Here is an 18,167-nt window from a genome sequence, read left to right as displayed (position 1 = left end):
ATGTGGGAGGTGAAAATGCAATGGAAGTTTGCAGTTAACCCAGGGAGGTAGCAAACTGTTTCCTGACTGTTTCAATGGCTGTTGCCAGTTCTTTTGCAAGACTGGAGTGGCCAGGGTGCTTCTTGCTGTTTTTGATGGACCTGTGGGCCCCTGTATCTGATTGTGCTGCGTGTTTAATCCTAGGTGAAGGTGGCATCCTAGAGAGGTGAAAATGAATGCTGTGTCCTCAACCAAGAGCCTATGCAGGTGGATTTGCATATAAAGAACTGATGTAATTGCAGGTGGTTTCGTTTTGCTTATCCTGACCCCTTCCATCATGTCCCATGCGAGGTGCAGTGGTGGCACGGTGCTCCCCACAGCCTGGAGCAGCAGGGATGTGCTGCTACCCCTTCCTGCCTTTCAGTTCAGTGTTCCACTGCTGCCTCCCCTGCTCTCTGCAGCCATCTCCCACCAGAAGAGCACAGAGATTCCCTCCCTCTCCCTTCCCTGGGGTGTTTGCTGCTGCCTCTGAGCCACCCAGCCTCTTGCCTGTGCAATCTTCTGAAGGGATCCAACTCGATGTGCAGCTTGCTGAGCAAATCACCCAGCCCTGAGCTGGCAGCATCCTGCAGCTCTGCCAGGAAGGAGCAGCAGCTTGTGGTGAGTCTACTTGCTTAGGGGAGGACACAGGATGTGGAGGAGCAGCTGGGTTGTAACCAACCTCAGCATCCTTCCAGTTGTTTTCCCCATCTGTCCTCTGTTCTGTGTCTCTGTGGCCAAGCCAGAGGAAAAAAAAAAAAAAAAAGTCAGGCTTGTTCTGTTTTTGCAAAGCTCTGTGTGATTTGTTGTAAAAGTGGGGTGTAAGTATCATTGCAGAGAAAAAAAAATATAGTAAGGGAGGTGAGACTGGGTAAGCTGGCAGGTGGTGGTGGTGACTAGTCCTCCTTGAATGGTGATTTTCTGAGTGATGGATTGATAATAAGTCACTAAAAGCAGCTGGGATTATAGTCCTGAGTCTGCACCAGGACCACAGCATCTCTCTGTGTTGAGCAGAGTGAGAGGAGTGCTTTGAAAATGTAATTCTTTCCCAAGGTTCAACCTCCAGCCCTGTGGCTCTGTTAAACTGAAGTATTGCCCTCACACTGTGCTGAAACATGAGTGGGGCAGACACACAAACCTCTGCTCAAAGTGGAATTGCTTAAAATAAAGTCAATAATATCTAGAATACCTTGCATTCCTCTCTAAGGCAAGATGAAGCCCTAGTACCTGGTGTGACCCATCTCCACATGCTACTCATTTGGGTTTTTTTTTTTTTTCCTACCCTCTGTGCTGAGGGCTACCAACTACTGAGATTAACCACTGTTCCAGAGGTGAAGGCTGAGAGATTTTCACTATTCCCCACTGGTCCTGAAGGATTTGGGATTATGGTGTACCAGATAGTATTTTCAAATGCTTCTAAGATGAGTTCAGCTCATGGGAATGAGGTGCTCATAACTCAGTGTAACTCAGACATATTTAGGGAGATGATGAAGCTAAGTTTATTGTTGCATTCTTGTGAATATTAAAAGCCATCCAAAGCCAAGGACTCTTGAGATATTCACTGTGAAGAAAATGTTCCTTTGCTGCTGCTGGAGCTACTTTAAAAAATGTCTGCTATAGTGCTTAGGACTGGGAGTTGCTCATGAAATCCTCATTAAGTTGACAGGTAGCTTGACTTGTTACTGTGGAAATAAATCTGGTTCCTATAGAAACCAGTTGCTTGTTACTGGTGGGGCCATAGAACAAGCTCTTTCAATAACTGCACTCCCTCCTGATGAGGCACCATTTATGTGCATTATTCAGTGTTTCATCAGCATCAGCTCTCCTGTCAGGAGCTGTGAAGGAGATGCTGCTGTATTTTATGGAAGGAAAAACAGCTAGGGGAAGGTGAAAATAGAATTTTTCAAATCTCTGTTATTACCTGAGACACCAAGGGCAGCTTTGAGGTGGGATTTGAATGGGTGGTCTTCTCAGGGGTCTATCCACCAGGTTTGAGATCTGGGAGTGTGCAGCTCTCCTCCAGGTGCAGGGAGACAGGGCCAGAGCAGGACCTCAACCTCAGGGGGATCCACTCAATCCCAAAATTGATCCAGCACACCTCCTGGCTTTCTCTCCTGCTTCACCTGCAGGTTGAACAGGCTGAAATACATGTGCTCTTGTACATTATTAACACTGACAAGTACAGCCTGTGTCTTTCAAATCATTGTGTCAAATTATCATCTGTGTTCCAGATTGATTGAGTTGTGGCATAAGATGCTGGGAGTTAATTGCTGCTTTGTAATCACTCCAGTCCTGCCATGAATCCCACCTTCTGAGGACCCCCATGGGACCTGCACAGATCAGGGCTGACTTGCTCTGATCTGGTTGAACAGGCTCATAATCATTGCTACCTAGGATTAAATGAAATGGGTACTTAGTGAAATGCAATTCCCTTTCTTTGTCATGGATAACTTTAATCAGTGTTTTGGGAACACTAGGGGAATATAAGCATGCTCAGCTCTGTACCACAGTCCCAGATCTCCAAAGGTTCCCACTGGCAGCAGCAAATGACACAGCTGAGTTAATTTTGCCACCTCCTCTGTCAGCCAGTTGGAGCCTTGCTGTGTTGGAGATAGAAACGGGGGAAGAGGGAGGAAGAATTTGTCAAGATAAAAGTGCAAACCATGGGAGAATTAACTGGTTTAAACTTCACCAACTTCCATAAACTCTCCAGGCCCTAAGCTTAAGAGATGCAGCAAGAAACTGTAGATATTGCTGGTGTAGGCAGGTTAGGGTGGCCTCAGCACACATAAACCACATGTGTGTGTGTGTGTGCAGGTGGCCCTTCGCATCCGTCCCATCAATGCAGCAGAAGTGAAGGAGGGAGCTGCTGTCACTGCCCACAGAGGGGATGAGCAGGTGAGCTGGGGGGTGGTCTGGTCATGCCTGGGCTCCAGAAGATCCCCAGCCACGAGGCTCTGGCTCTTCTGGTTCACATGCAAACTGTTGCTTTCAAATCCTGCAAAACTACCTGGTCTTGCTGTGACGCAGCAGGGTTAGAGCATCCTATGGAAACGGACCCTCTGCTCTGCAGTTCTGCATCTTCCACCTCTTGCTCCCCTTTTTAAGAGGAAGAAATTGCAGGAAGTCTCCACTTTGACCACTACATCTATTTATATATATTTATTGTGACATGGTTATTTTTCTTTTCCACTGTAAATCCCTTTTCTTTCTATCACGCTTCACCAGAACACTTTCTAAATGTGTGTGAATTCTGTAATACATCTTGTCTCCATGCAATAGTCAAATGATAGCAGCCCTCAGAAGCAAAGAGAGTATGAATCTCTCTTTCCTCTTTATGGATTGTCTTTTCCTCTTTATGGATTATCTAACAAATGCAGTTTTAGTTCAGCTTCACTGGATGTTTACTCATGAAATACCTTTTTTGGTTTTTTAAGCAGCTTTTAACCTTAGCAGCTTTATTTCTATATAGCTTATTCAGACTTGCATCATCTGCCCTGAGATCTGTTTTCTTTAATGGAAATCTGGGAAGGAAATGTGCATTACATTAGTATGAGTAACTTCTATCTATGAGAATTAAGTTTCTCTTAATAATGCAAATAACTCTAATTATGAAAGCTATATTAATTGATTGATTGGGCAGTTGAAGTACTTAGATTTCTTGTATTTTGATTTACATCATGTTCCCTGCTATTTTTACTCCCAACCTAATTCATTAAGAGCTGCTTCTGCCTGCCTATTAATCCTAACTCAAAATTGACTCTGTTTGTGTCTAATTATGTTTTAATTCTTCCTTGCAATAGCAGAAGAATTGTGTTTTTAGAATACTGCTGGTTAGATGAGATATTAGCCCCAGATTGGAAGAGAAGGACTCCTGGATGTGTGCATTCACTGCAAGTAAAGCTTGGATGTTACAAGGACTCTAAAAGGGGCCCCAAAGTGTTACAGCCAGAATTTCTAAAGGAAACTTGCTGACCTCACTCTCCAAGCATTGCTCTTGGCCATCACACTTGCATGTGCAGATGATTACACGACAACCCATCTTTTGCAGGCAAATACTTCCACTGAGGATAAACCAACATTCTCATTGGAATATGTTAGGTGTTGCTTCAAGTTTTAAGGTCTGGGCTGGACCAGTTATTCTCGTAATTGAAAGACTGCAGGTCAAAACTAGAGGTGCTCATTAGACTTGGAATTTAGCAAGAAATGCAAAAGAAAAACCAGTCCTGATGTTTCCTGAACTCCCACAGGTGCTTGTCCTAGACCCTTGTGTATCTCCTGTGCCTGGCACACCAGGGCAGTTATTCTGTAGGTCAAGTGCTGGTTTCTCTGTGCTTTAGCTGCTTCTCTAATGATCTGTTTACCTGAGAGAGAATGAAAGCAGCTCTGAAGCAGGAGGCACAGGGTTGTCTGTCCCTTCCCTTGAGACTTGATCATCTCCTTACAAGCAGTTTCAGTGGAGGAGAAAGAGGACCATTCTCCACAGTAATTGTGCACTGCCATAATTATGTACTAAAATAGATCCTAAGGGACTGAAAAGAAACAGAACCAGTTCTGTAACCCGCTGCAACTCCTCTCTCACCTCTGTTTTTTTCCCTCATAAAAGCCAGGAGTGGAATGAAGTTGCTGTCCTTGACCAATGCAGATATTTCTATCAGGCAAAAAAGGCCAAGATGACCTTGGGCACTTTCGCTCCTGACCTTAACTATTTTCTTTTGCAAGTTCCTCTGAATATAGGCTGAAAATGAAGGTAAGAGGCCCTGCTCCCTTTCTACTTGCTTGGAGGCTTGTTGAGTCTGATGGCCCTGCAATAACCACTATTACCAAACACAAGCAACTGTTCCATTGCACAATGGACCTTCAAAGCATTTTGCAGCAGCTTCTAGTTCTCCAAACTACAGAAGCTACAACATCACTAATAAAAAAAACCCCTTGTCAGACTCTGCATTGTGTGTTTGCCAGGCAGAGCTGCCATGCAATGTTCTTTTGGTCATGAGATAAAACAGTGATAGTGCTGTGAGAAACCCCAGCAGGCTGCTAACACAAGCCAGGCATAATGGTTCTTCTTCTGACTTTATTTTGTGACAGAAAGTGGTCCTGATGGATCCAAGTGAAGATCCAGATGACATCCTGCGAGCTAACAGATCCCGAGAAAAAACATTTGTATTTGACATGGTTTTTGACCACAGAGCAACCCAGGTAACATCCTTTCATTTCATTTTTTAAATTATTATTACTTTTTTACCAGAAGGCTTAACATTAGAGTTGTTTTTCCTGCTTAGATGAGTGGTTTTCGCAGATGAGTAGAACTGCACAGGCCAGAGGCCACACATCACCCAGAGAAAAGGTGACAGTGCTGAAGGTGAGAGGACAGGGAGGATTTTTCCTTTGTTAGAGGTGCAGTATTCAGTCTGCCTCTTCCTCCTATACTGGGGCTCCCCAGGTGCAGCACACCTCAGGAGAGCTGAGGAGCTTTGTGTCCTGAGGTCTCTGCTGAATGAGATCATGGTCACACTGCTTGGCTCTGGTGCTCACACACTTCTTCCCTCTGAATCTTTTGTTTTCCAAGCTCTAGTGAGCTCCAGTGCCCTTCCTCAGCTGTGTTTTGCCAGTAAGGTGATGCAGAGTAAGGATTTCATCAGCACCTGGATTTTGTCCTCACCCTGATGCCAGCACAGCCTTGCTTCTAACAAGCAATTCAGTCACTTGTGTTCTCTTCAGTATTGCACCATCACATCCTAAGACATTTCTGGAGACCTGGTGGCAGCTCTCAATAAAGGATAAGGTCAGGGAGAGAATTTACCCCCTTCTTCAGCAGACACAAATTAAAACTAAAGGACTTCGTGTTCAGAGTCCAAGAAAATAATCCAATTCAAGGATATTTATTTTAGTAAGCTCCGGCAGCTTGTGTGCCTCTAGAAAATTCAATAAGCCTCTGTGCTTTTCTGCTCATTTTGATGATGTTTCCAAATTCAAATAGTTTGTGAATTGTTCCAAAGCCCAGGAAGTTTGTAAAACACAGTGAGAAATTCATGGGGAATGCAATTAAGTATAGATTGTTTGGACAGCTGTTATGCCTGACCATAAGTTTATGATTTTTTGACTGAATTAGGAGGAAGTATATGTGTCCACGACCAAAAGCCTGATAGGAGGAGTAATTTCTGGCTACAATGCAACCATTTTTGCATATGGTCCAACAGGTAAAGTAGTTCCTGTGGCTGTACTGCTCCAAATGAATGAAATGTGTCTGTACAAACCAGAAATTAACTATAATACAAATCAATTGCCTATTGTCAGAATGAGATTGAAGCAATAAAATACCATTCTTATGGGGAAGGGTGGATTTTCCTTCAATGTTAAAGCCACAACACAGGTCCCCTCTTTGAGAAATTACTTAATTGGGGTGGAATTCAGTAGAGTCAAATCTTCCTGTTGAAAAAGAGAATGAGATGAGGGTGTCTGTGCAATGCTGGAGACTGATCTACAGCTGTAGAACACATCCATAAGCTCAAGATTATTTGCAAATACAATCCTACCCAAGCTCTGAACCACCTAGGTGGGCAGTTACCCTCCTTACCTGCTCCTCTGCAAGTCCTCTTCCTACCCATTTTGAACAATGAGACTGCAGCAGTCTCATGTGGGGTGAGTAACTGGGGGAAGTTTAAGGGAGGAGGGACACGAATCGGCAGGAAACCAGCCTTTATTTATTGTGGAAACTTGGTCACATGGAAGTTCTTTGCTGCTCTTTCTTGTGTCTTTAATAGGAGCAGGGAAAACCTACACGATGCTTGGGACAGACAGTGAACCAGGGATTTACATCCGCAGTCTTGAAGACCTCTTTAAGGCCCTTGAAGCTACCACTGAGGAAATGGATTACAGGGTCTCCATGTCCTACCTGGAGGTGAAATATCTGTGTTGCCCTCAATCCAGGCTCTGTGGGAATTCAAAAAGCCCTTGGAAGTGGGGTATTGAAGTCTGTCCATCATGTGGCACTCCCCTTAGTTTTCTACAGCTTGACTCCTCCCTTCTAACCTTCAACCCCCAAGACATAGAGGATCAGCACAACCCTCTTTGCAGATCTAAGGACACAAATTTAGTATCACACCAACCCCTCGTTTCTTACCCTCAGATCTATAATGAAGTGATCCGTGACCTCCTGAATCCATCCTCGGGGTTCTTGGACTTGAGAGAGGACCCCAGAGGCAGCATCCAGATAGCAGGACTTACAGAAGTCTCCATTACAAATGCTCAGGAGGTACCTTGGGCTATGAGGGGGTTATTATGAGGTTTGTGCTTTCATTTATCAGTGCTTTAGAATTTCTTGTCACTTTCCTATTGCCTGTGCCTTAAACACAATAGTAAGAACATTTTGCAGTAGGGACGTGGTGGACTTATGTGAATAGTTGGATGGAAAGTGCTGATCGCGGAGCCATGTGAGTGGTAGAAACCAGGATAAAATCCCCATGCTAGCTCTGCTTCCCCAGGGTGCACACTGCTTTCCTGGAAGGATGGGAGTGCTTTGATTTGAGTCAACAAACCATTTGGAGGGGGAGAAGGAATAACAAACCACACTGGCGTGCACTGCCTTGGGCAGGAGATGAAGTGACCTGCCAGCAGCACAACCCCAAACCCCAACTTCCAAGCTCACAAGGGCAGTTCTGGGGGAAATCACCAGCAAAACCCCCACTGGCACAAGCAGGACGAGAGTTTGTGCCCTGGGTGAGGGGCTGAGCCCATGGGGAACGCCGTGCTATGACTTGGGCAGAGCTGCACATCCCTGAGGGTTTCTCTGCATCCTTTAGGTCGTGCAGCTGTTGATGAGGGGGAACAAGCAGCGCACCCAGGAACCCACAGCTGCCAACCCCGTGTCCTCCCGCTCCCACACGGTGCTGCAGGTGACAGTGACACGGAAAAGCCAAAGGAAGGGGCTGGGGGAGGAAGTGCGAGTTGGGAAGCTCCTCATGGTCGATTTGGCAGGGTCTGAGAGAGCAGCCCAGGTAAGGATGGAGCTTGGCAGCTTTGGGTGACACCAGGCTGGGTTCTCTGGCCTCCTGTGTAGGGTCTGCCTGCCTGCCCTCATCCCTGGGGAGACACCCCCACTGGGTGTTTCTCTGTTGCTTTAGAGGAGTAGTTTGTACCTGAAAATGAAATCTGAATCTGAAAATAAAATACAAAGTTTGGTGGTATTGGTCATATCTTTTATGAGACCAACTAATACAACTGGAAAAAAAATGAACCAGCTTTTGGGTGTAGCATTTTCTCAGGCTGGAAAAAGCAGCAGCAAATTTCATGGCTCAAGAGAAGCTGAAGCTTGTTAGGCAGGGATCAGCTGGGCTGTCAGAGGAAGCTGGTACCAGTGGAATAGAAGGATGCTGGTGGGTGGAAAACAAGCAGCTGGTTCCTGTGGGAAGGAGGAAACACCGAAACTCAGATATTTGTGGGAGAGAGATTTTACATATTCAGTATTTTCATTGAGACCAGGAATTCTGGAGTGATGTAGTTACACAGCTTAACTTCAGAAATAATCTTTAGAAGATAATTAATAGCTGCCTTTTAAGAATCAAAAGGTCAGAGCTGGGTCAACCTTTCCAAGAGATGTATTCCTGTGCCTCAGTGGGATATAACCCCCTGCACTTCCAGGCTGGGTTTGCAGGAGGCATTGCTTTGGCAGCCAAACCTTGACCCAGGTGATGCTGTGTGTCTTCCTCAGACCCAGAGCCACCCTTCTGAACTGTGTGCTTCTTTGTCTCTGTCCCCCCCTTCCTCCCAACAGAGTCAGAACCGGGGCAAGAGGATGAAGGAAGGAGCCCACATCAACCTGTCACTGCTGGCTTTGGGCAACTGCATCAACGCCTTGAGTGAGAAGGGGGGGAGCAGAGCCCAGTTTGTCAATTTTCGAGACAGCAAACTCACCCGTCTGCTGAAGGTACCTGTACACCCTGGGTCAGCAGGAGCTTGGGGTGTCTGTTGCTGGTATCACCTCCTAAATCTGTCAGGATTCAAAAGCTGATCCTTGAAGATATCTATGTGTTGTCTTTACTCAGCTTGGAATGCTCCTCCAGGATCTGGCACTGCAGTCAGGGCTTGTTTTGGGGCAGTGCTGTCTCTGTAACAAGCAGGCTGTTTTGTGGGCTCTGGGGTTAAGAAAGGACAGGCTGTAGGGTTAAGGAAATTTGGTTGTAGATCTCTAAGCTCACAGGTGGCCAGTGATTTTTTTTAAATTAACTTACTGCCTTGGAGTGTTTCATGCCATCTATAAGATTTGGCTGAAAATAGCCAATAAATTTGGATGTTGTTGGGACAGGAGGAAGCAAGACTGAGAATGACTGTGTGCTGTCATAAGTAGTCTCTCCCCTAGGAAATCAGAAAGGTTGCAGACATGCTCTTTGCTACCCTGGTTATTTTATGGATATGCTACAGCCTCATGTATGAATCTCATCTCAAGCCTTGGCCCTGAGATACCACTGCACAACAAATGTGTTTTCTGGAAGATAGGGAGGAAAAGAGATGGAGAAAGATGCAGGCTTGTGGTGTGAGCAGCATTGAGAAGCTGCCAGCACATTTGTGGAAATTGTGATTTTCCTGCAAAAATTCTTCTTTTGTAGAGAGTTAATTACTTATTGATTTTTGCTGTTGATGGAGAGAGAGCCTAATGAATGTTCTTTTGACAGCACTTCCTTCACTCCTAATTAGGATTCTCCACCAGAATCTCAGTGAACTGCAGGGGTACAGAACCACAGTGGTAATTCCTGAGCAGCAAGGCTTTGTCATGGCCATACTAACCACAGCAATATTACATCCCTGTAGGACTCATTAGGGGGCAACAGCAGGACTGTAATGATTGCACATATCAGCCCAGCCAGTACCTCCTTTGAAGAATCTCGAATGACCTTGATCTATGCCTATCGAGCAAAAAACATCAAGACCCAGGTAAATGAGTGAGGAACTCACAAGGAGGTGGGGGGGTTGAGATTAAAAGCTTGCAAGGTGCAAATAGATGTCACGGGTGAATGGAGAACAAACTTCAGGAGGGGGCAGTGCAGGATCATGTGGGAGCTCATTGTGAAGAAGAAAAGCAGATGAAGGAACAGTAGAAAATGTGTGGGTCATGGATAAGATGAGGAATATGAGGATGAAAAAAGGGAGTGGAATAATGGAAAGGTAGAGGATGATGTCTTCTGCAGAACAGAAGGAATGATGGTGGCAAGATTGGGAGGACAATGTGTAGATGCCCAGTGTGGATGCTGGGCCTGGGAAAGGAACTGAGAGGCTGAGGAAAGGAGGAATAAAATGGAGAGGCTTGTGGGGTGAAGAAAGATTAACAATGATGTTCCACAAAGAGAGAAAATCATGTTGATTTCTGGTTTCCCTGTGGCCACAGTGTCCCTGGCTTTTCTCTGTTACCTTTTGGGAATTTCTTACAATTAGGGAAAAGCACTAATCTATAGTTTTCCCACCCAGAAGGGAAAATTCTTCCCCATCACAGGATTCAGTGCCCCTCCCACGGAAAGCATAGTTTTGTTTGCAGCTCTTGTATCAATAATGAACTCCAGGACAAATGTTCACATCTTCTGGCTCACCAGGTAAAATGTAACCTGCAGAATGTCTCCTGCCACATCAACCAATACACCAGCATCATCACGGACCTCCACAGGGAGATAAAGCATCTGAAGGAGAGGGTCAAAAACCAGGAGAAGAAAAGTGCAGTCAGCTCTGACCTCGGGGGCCTGCAAGGTAGATCCAGGAGCAAGAACAGCTCTGGGATATCTGGAGGGAAGGCAGCTGGGAGATGAGCTGTGTGGATGTGTTGTTGTTAGCACTTGGTGGGCCTCCAGGCAGATGTAGCAGAGGGCAGCCAGTTAAACAGTGCTTGTAGAGAAGCAGAGTAGAAAAGTTGTTTCTCTGTGTGAGCCTGTCCCTGATGTACTGTGTGATGCTGGACAACACACCCAACCTTCTCAGCATCTTCCCCGGCATTAAAATGTGTTAAATTTTACAAATCTGCCCTTGAAAAGAGCTTTGACATCAACTGGTGGCATTGCTGTGGAAAATCCTGACTCTTAGAGAGAAGTCATCAAGTTTGTTGCCTGCATCATCACAGGACCTAAGGTCATGTCAGGACACGGAGCTCTTCTGTATTGTTCATTGCACCTAATTATGAGAAAATAAAATAGCAAGTGGGGCAGGGTGAAGCTTTTAAAACATTGATTGTGCTGCCCTGGGGATTGTTCCTTTTGTCATTGGATCTGGCAAGGAATGAAACAAAAATAGTCAAGTTCTCTGACAGACAAGACATGAGGTATAAAATACCAACACACGAGGTCATTTCTAGCTAACAAACACAGCAAGCAGACACCTTTTTCTTTTTGGTGGGTGGAAGGGGGGAGAGATGTCCCTGCAATGCAGTAATCTCTTAATCTCACAAAAGCAGCAGCAATGAAACCTATTTCTGGCTAATAATACAGTCATCAAGATAGATCAGATTTCTTAAGCACGAGATAAACTTCAAGGCACTGCAGAATGAAGCAGAGTCTTTTATCCCAAATGCCTTGTACCATGTGGTCTGAGTGGCTTGGTCCTAGACAGCAGTTTTGTGGGGACTTGGCAGAAGTTTACGTGGCCTGATGTCTGATGAGGAAAATCTTCTCCTGCAGCAGAGAGGCACCAAGGCTCTGAGGTGCACAGTGGCCAAGTGATGAACACTTTGAGGGCACAGCTTCTGGGGGCTTTCAGGGAGCAAATGGAGATGTGTCACAGCCTGATGGAGCTGGAAAACACCAACATTGAGCTGCACCTTGATACCTGCAGGCACCTCCTAACAATCACAGAGTGAGTAGCTCCTTAGCTTGGAGCCCAATTTATACCTGGACCTCCAAACCCATGGTGAAAAATGCTAATAGCCCAGGATTCCCGCAGTAAAAATGACAAAAGGATGCTGTGAAAGTGAAGATTTAATTGCTCATGCAGAAAGAGCAGGTGTAGGTTTGAGATTTACCTATATGACAAGGAAAGACTGTGGAGGGTTGTGGTCTGCAAAAGGTACTCAGGGATTTTGGGTAGAGTAAATCCCTGAGACTCTGAGCCTTAGATTATGGTGTTATATTTCCAATGGGTGGTTTCTGCTCTGGAGAAGCACATCCCTAATCCCTCCTGGTGCTTGTAAAGAGACTGCAGCCTGCACACAGTGCTGCAGTGCAGTGCAATTGCCTGATGTAACTCTCTAAGGCAACCAACTACCTCTGTCCTACAGCCTAAGCTTAGGACTCAAAGTATAAATGAGACACCTCACTTGTATTTGGATCTTATTCTGGCCTCGTGCTTTACTGGAAAAACTGGATGGCAGTGCAGATTGGGCTTGCTGGTCCTTTCACATTCCAGTCACCCTGTGTTTGTAAGTGGTTTCCATCCTAATGCACTGCATCTGGTTATAATTTCCAGTCAGAGAAAGCAGCATCATCCTTCTGGATAAATTTTAAGTAGGTGTCATTTCCTTCTCATTATCATTAGTCACCCACTTAATGCCTCTGTAAATTTAATGGTCCCATAGGATTTGGGTCAGTTGTAGTTAAAATAGTCTTCAGGACAATTATAGGTCTTCAACAAGTACCTGTGAATTGGGAATGATTTGTGATGAGCATGGGGAAAAGCACTGTTCTCTTTGCCAGGGAAAGAGCACATGGAAAGAAATTATTTGTGCCCTTCAGCATGGTTTGTCCAGCTACAAAGCAGCCTGGACTGATCAGCTCCACTGCTGCCATGAGAGAAGATGTTCAGATGTGAGGAAGGGCTACACATGTATCATTAGAGTTACGATACCATGTCCTGGAAGTTCCTTTCTTTTTTTTTTTTTTTTTTTTTTTCTTTTTTTTTTTTTTTTTTTTTTTTTTTTTTCTGGCAGCTGGGAACGAGAGAAGGCTCAGGGTGCACTCAGGTATGGAAAGTCAGCAAAGGAGGAGAAAGATGAAAACAAAGAGGAGAAAGAGAAGGAAGTGGATATCATAGATACACCTGAACCTCCTGAAGTTACAGCAGCAAGAGAAGAGATCAACCTTCTGCTGGCAGAGCAAGGCAGGACAGCAGCCCTGAAGGTGAGGAGGAGAAGTTGTCCTTATAGTCACAAATCTGCAGGTGCCTCAGGGGCAGGATGGCAGCAGTGTAATTCAGAGAGGTTCTTGTGGGTTTGGGCTGGCACCACAAAAGCAGGGTGGCACCTGGATTGCAGCTGGACTCCTAAATACCTTGGTCTGCTGAAGCATGGAAGCACTGATGTTTGCATCTTGCCTCTGTCCCTTGTGTTTTTTTGGATAAGGGAAACTCACAAATCCACTGTCTGGGCTTGCCCACCCATCACTGAGCTAATTCTTCCTCTTTCCCCTTTCAGGGATGTTTTGAGGGTTTGTCACTCACTGGTTGTTCTATCTTATGGTAATCATTTTTGCTGATTTATTTTTTGGTGTCTAATATTTGTGAGGTCCTCTAGGTAACAACTGTGCATCTGGATCCATCTGCCATGGTGGCTGCTAGTAAAATAAGCAAAATCCTTTTTGTAGATATTACTTTAATCTCAGCAGGAAAGACACAGCAAAGATTTTCTCAGATGCCTTTGTTATCCCAAGAAGCTGAACTGCCTTGATAACCCCTGTCTTTATCAGACAGAGCTGGAGCAGCACTTAGCAAGTGCCAAGGAAAAAGCTTCCCAGATGGAGGAGTTTTTCCCCAGACAAATCACCAGCGAGGATCAGCAGGAGGTGCTGAGGCTTCTCTGCAGAGCCCATGAGCTTGAGCTTGGCAACACAGAGCTGCAGGCAAACATTCTGTACAAGGAGAATCTGTTGTGCCAGAAAGATTTTGTGATCCAGCAACTGCAGCAGCACATGCTACTCTGTGAAGAAATAATTCAGCAGCAGCAGATGCTGATAAAAGGTAAAGCAGCATCTTTGCCCTTCCTCTGCTGTGCTGCTGTGATTTCTGAGCTTTGTTTACTGATGCCAAAGTGGGGAACAGTCCATCCAGAAAAGCTTGTCTTGGGTGTCATGACCCCACAGTTCTCAGCTCTTTACTTTGAAGCAACCTTTAACTTTTCCTTCTCATCTTTGCTCCAGCCCAGAACATTCCTGTCCCAGAGACACTGCTGAGGTTACATCACCTGCACCTCTCTGAGCTGGAGGAGGGGACACTGAGCCGCCTGTTTCTGCTGCATTCAGTGATGTCCAACATGCTCAGGGTAAGGCAGAGTAGATTCTTGTCCTGGGGAATCCATGCTGTCCCAGGACTTTATCATGGCCATCCAACTCTCCAAGTGACTGCTGAAGGAGATTGTCCTCTCTGGAGGCTTCTGCTTGTTCCTGGCACAGCTGTTATTGAGGTCTTCAGGTCTTTCCTGCAAGGAGGGAAAGATGCTGCTTGCCCCTTTGTCTTTGGAAGAATGTGTGTTTTCAGTAAGGGGCTGCCAGGAAATTGCCAGACTTCAACCGGGAGTCCAAGCAGCAGACTTGTTTACTGTGATTATTGTGTTTATTGTGATTGCCTAGATTGAACAGGTTGAGGAGTTTGGTATCACCTTGAATAATAAACTTAATGCTTGTCATCCTGTTATATGAGAGATTAAAGTACTTCAAGTGCCCTTCCACGGGAGAAGATCAAATAGGAGGTGCCCAGAACTATGGAAAAGCATGTGAGGTATCAAGAGTGTCTTTGTGACAGGGTTAGAGGAGGGCCTTTACAGTTAGAAAAGTCTGCTAAAGGTCTCATTCTTCCCTCTTCCTGCAGCCCTGTAACAGCTCTTCACTGGACATAAGTCAGCATCTGGATCTAAATAAAGATGAAGTCAGGAAGGGTCAATCTGGGAGCACAAAGGATCTTCCCTGGGGGATGAAGTTTGACATTCCCTCCATCACCCTTGAATCAGACAGGTAATGTGAACCCTTCTCATTATTAGACTTATTTTATAGGACATGAGGACCTTGACACGTCTCATCTCTCTGTTGATAAAGAGCCTGTGCTTTATTTATTAACTTCTCAGTGTATTCATTTCACAGTGGCAGTTGCCTGTCATCTAAAACCACACCCTGGAGGAAGGATGGGTCTCTGGATGCCCATCACAGCCCAACATTCTCTCTCTTGTCAAAAGGCCCAGTTCAGCAGGTCAGTATGCCAGGAACTGAATGCAAGGCACATTGTTGTAGCTAGCACCTGCCTCTTGTGATGGCACTGCATCTGAAACTATTCTAAGTGAGAAAAGTAAACCTTGGCAGGATAAAATCACTCTTGGAGCACTGGCCTTAGGTTTAAGGCCTGGGATTCACTGAAGAGTCCAAGGCTTTGCTGTCACCTCCAATTGAGGCTCTCCCTGATGTGAACCACTTGGTGCGTCCATCAGAGTGACAGGGCTTGTAAATAGGAATGTGGCATGGTCTGGTGTGAGGGGACCTGTGCTTCCTGGGATGGGCACCTCCTTTTACACCATTAACTGATCTGCTGGGCCCTGATTATGGCTCTCTGGTGAGACTGATTTCACTCAACAAAGGAGCCTTAGGAGCTCATAAATCTCTTGCTTGCCAGCTGACTCCTTTTGTAGCCATGGTTCTGTAGGAGATACAGAATCAAAAAGCTTTGCCTTTGTTTCTCTACATGGAGAAGTTATTATTTCAGGTGGAATTCAGTGTCTTCCAAGTGTCTGAAAGTGCTTTGAAAGTGGAAAGTATAAAAGCATCAAATGAAAAGCCAGCTATGCTTTGATTTTTAGCAGAAACCAACAGGTGTTGCTGCAGACAAGATGACCCCCACGCTGAGCTCCCCCACCTCTCTAGACTTGTGTGGCAAGAAGTCACCTGCAGACATGGCTGCTGTTCCACTGAGTCTGGAATCCTTGATGGAAAGAGCTGCCAAAAGCATCTCCCTCACTGCTGCCAGACGCCGTTCCAGAGCCCAACACCGAGACCTTGGGAGCAAAGTCTCCTCGTCCCACTTCTCTGAGGAGGACAGGCTTGAGCTGAAGTATCTAGAGGCTAATTCCACCCCAGATTTTCAGAGAAGAAGCAGTACAAGTGTCAGGAGTTTGCTGCTGGAGCCTGCAGCTTGGAGCCAGCTGTGCTCCCCGGCCAGGAGACACCAGGAGATGTCTGCTGAGAAGACAGCTGGAAAGAAAAGATCTCGTTCTCTTGACCCAAACTTCCACAGGGTGGGTCCTTTGTGTTTCTTTCTAATGGGAATGGGTTGAGCAGAAGGCATAGACCCAGTGGAGTTAGGGTGGTGTTAATATATGGTAAGAGAAACAGTACAAATTGCATGAGGAAATCAGTATCTTCTCCTACTTTAATGCCCTTGACCTCCTATCTAAACAGCAGGCTAAGCTAAAGTTGGGTGGGAAAATAATCTTTTTGGTACAACACTGTAACAATCAGATGTGAAAAGTATCGCCTTGATGTTTACTTGGTGTCTTTCAGACCTCAAAAGATAAGGACTGGACTCCCTCAAGCCCAACTACAGACAAAGCTTGTGAGAACCACCTGCATGGTGCCAGCCTCCTCCATCTCTCAGAAGCTGCAGGTAACATATCCATTGCCACAAAGGTCAAGGTTCCTATCAGCCACCAGTCAGGTAGGAGCCAAAGAGCTGATGGTGACATCCTGCATCAGCTCTGTTGGAAAAGGAAAGTGAGAAATAAGCCAAAGTAAAAGCTAATAGTTAGAACTCTTAGTAACCTGATTCTAATTTTTTTAAAGAAGGTCTTAAGTAGCTTCTGATGGGGAAGAAAGCATATTCTTTGCAGACCACTGCCTCCTGTAATCTAGGGGGAGACATTTATGTTCAGTTGTGTCCACATACAACAAGTTGCTGAGCTCAGTCCTGTCATCCAGGCAGGTTCACATCCAAACCAAGTCTCAGCAAGGAGACCAAGGTGAGACAGAGCAGCCTGACCATTTGTCAGCTTCAGTCACTTTGCTTTCTGCAGACACACAAGGCCAGGGTGAGATTAGGGCACATGGATACCCAAATCCTTCCCTATTCTGTCAGGAGGTGCTTATTAGTGCTAATTGGGTTTGGTTTTTTGTTTTTTGTTTTTTGATTTTTTTTTTTTTTACTAAAAGGTTAACTTATAATTTACAATGCTACAATTCATTTTAGCAAGCTAACTAGCAGCTCATGCATTGCAAAGTGTTTTTCAGCTGTGCTCTGTCTGTGCACTTGTCTATAATGAAGCTCTCCCTGCCTTTGACAGAGGGGACTCCACAAGAGGTGCTGTCAAAACAAAATGATCCTTCAGGCACCAGGCAGCAGGGCAGAGCTGATGGGGTCAAAGACCAGGTCCTCCAGAAGCAAGTCAAGGGTGAGTACACGAGGCTGGCAGGCTCAGAAGGTACTACTGTGTTCTTCAGCACTTACTCTGTTGCAATCTGAACCTAAAGAGCTGTAAATGCAACATAAATGGACCAGCTGGGAAAGCAGTCACATGGGTAAGGGTGTTTTACAGCCAAGTTTTAAGCCTTTTATTTTTTTGCAGCAGATGACATGGGCAGTGTTCCAGGGTGAGTTGCATTCCATCTCCCTCTTAGCCAGAAAAACCCTCTAAGGAAGAGAGAATATGAACACCTCGAAAAATGTTAATCCTAGCCTAATCCATATGTGAAGTAGAAAGTTTAATCTGAGTTAGCCATGTGACAGCACACTGCTCCCACCAATGGTGTCACCCGAAGGTGACGATGTGTCAATCCTATTGCCTCTGCTCAACTCGCCCCTCCACAGCCCGTGACAGTCTGTCTTTCCCCATTTGGACTGGCAATGATGCTCAAAGCCCAGCATGAGAAACTCAGCCAAGTACTTCATCTCCCCTCACTTGCAGGGCCTGCAGATGGTGCCAGCAGTCGGCAAAAGCAGCAAGCAGTCACCCGGGTGGGGAACCAGCCAAAGACTAAATCAAAGTGACCAGAACTCACTATGGTCCCAAGAGACTGCAATTGCAAGAATGCTGGAAGTAGAGGAAGCAGATGCAAGGGGAGTGTGCTTTAAAATGTATTTTACTTTCTGTGTTGTGATGCTGAAAGGGAAGGCTAGCAGTGGGGAAAGGGACCTTATATGCTGTAGGTTACTTTTTCCATATTCCTACCACAAGTCTTCCCTCTGTACTGGGTGCTTTTAGCTGTTAGATT

General features: G+C 45.5%; 1 protein-coding gene across 1 annotated transcript; it reads left to right on the top strand.

The window, feature by feature from the left end:
- LOC103532788 (kinesin-like protein KIF19) lies at window positions 1-17,943 on the top strand. Its single transcript, XM_030460022.1, has 18 exons — window positions 1-47; window positions 621-639; window positions 2,836-2,916; window positions 5,107-5,217; window positions 6,131-6,218; window positions 6,783-6,919; window positions 7,148-7,273; window positions 7,821-8,015; window positions 8,792-8,944; window positions 9,826-9,948; window positions 10,602-10,752; window positions 11,673-11,847; window positions 12,917-13,106; window positions 13,671-13,941; window positions 14,121-14,242; window positions 16,464-16,617; window positions 17,240-17,347; window positions 17,861-17,943. Exons 1-18 carry the CDS (start codon window positions 1-3, stop codon window positions 17,941-17,943), a joined length of 2,334 nt encoding a protein of 777 aa, XP_030315882.1.
- The last annotated feature ends 224 nt before the right edge of the window (window positions 17,944-18,167 follow it).

The sequence above is a fragment of the Calypte anna genome, chromosome 14 (assembly GCF_003957555.1).
Source record: "Calypte anna isolate BGI_N300 chromosome 14, bCalAnn1_v1.p, whole genome shotgun sequence".
In the NCBI taxonomy this organism is placed as follows: Eukaryota; Metazoa; Chordata; class Aves; order Apodiformes; family Trochilidae; genus Calypte; species Calypte anna.
Note: the sequence above shows the minus strand (reverse complement) of the source record. Positions and strands in the feature narration are given on the sequence as shown.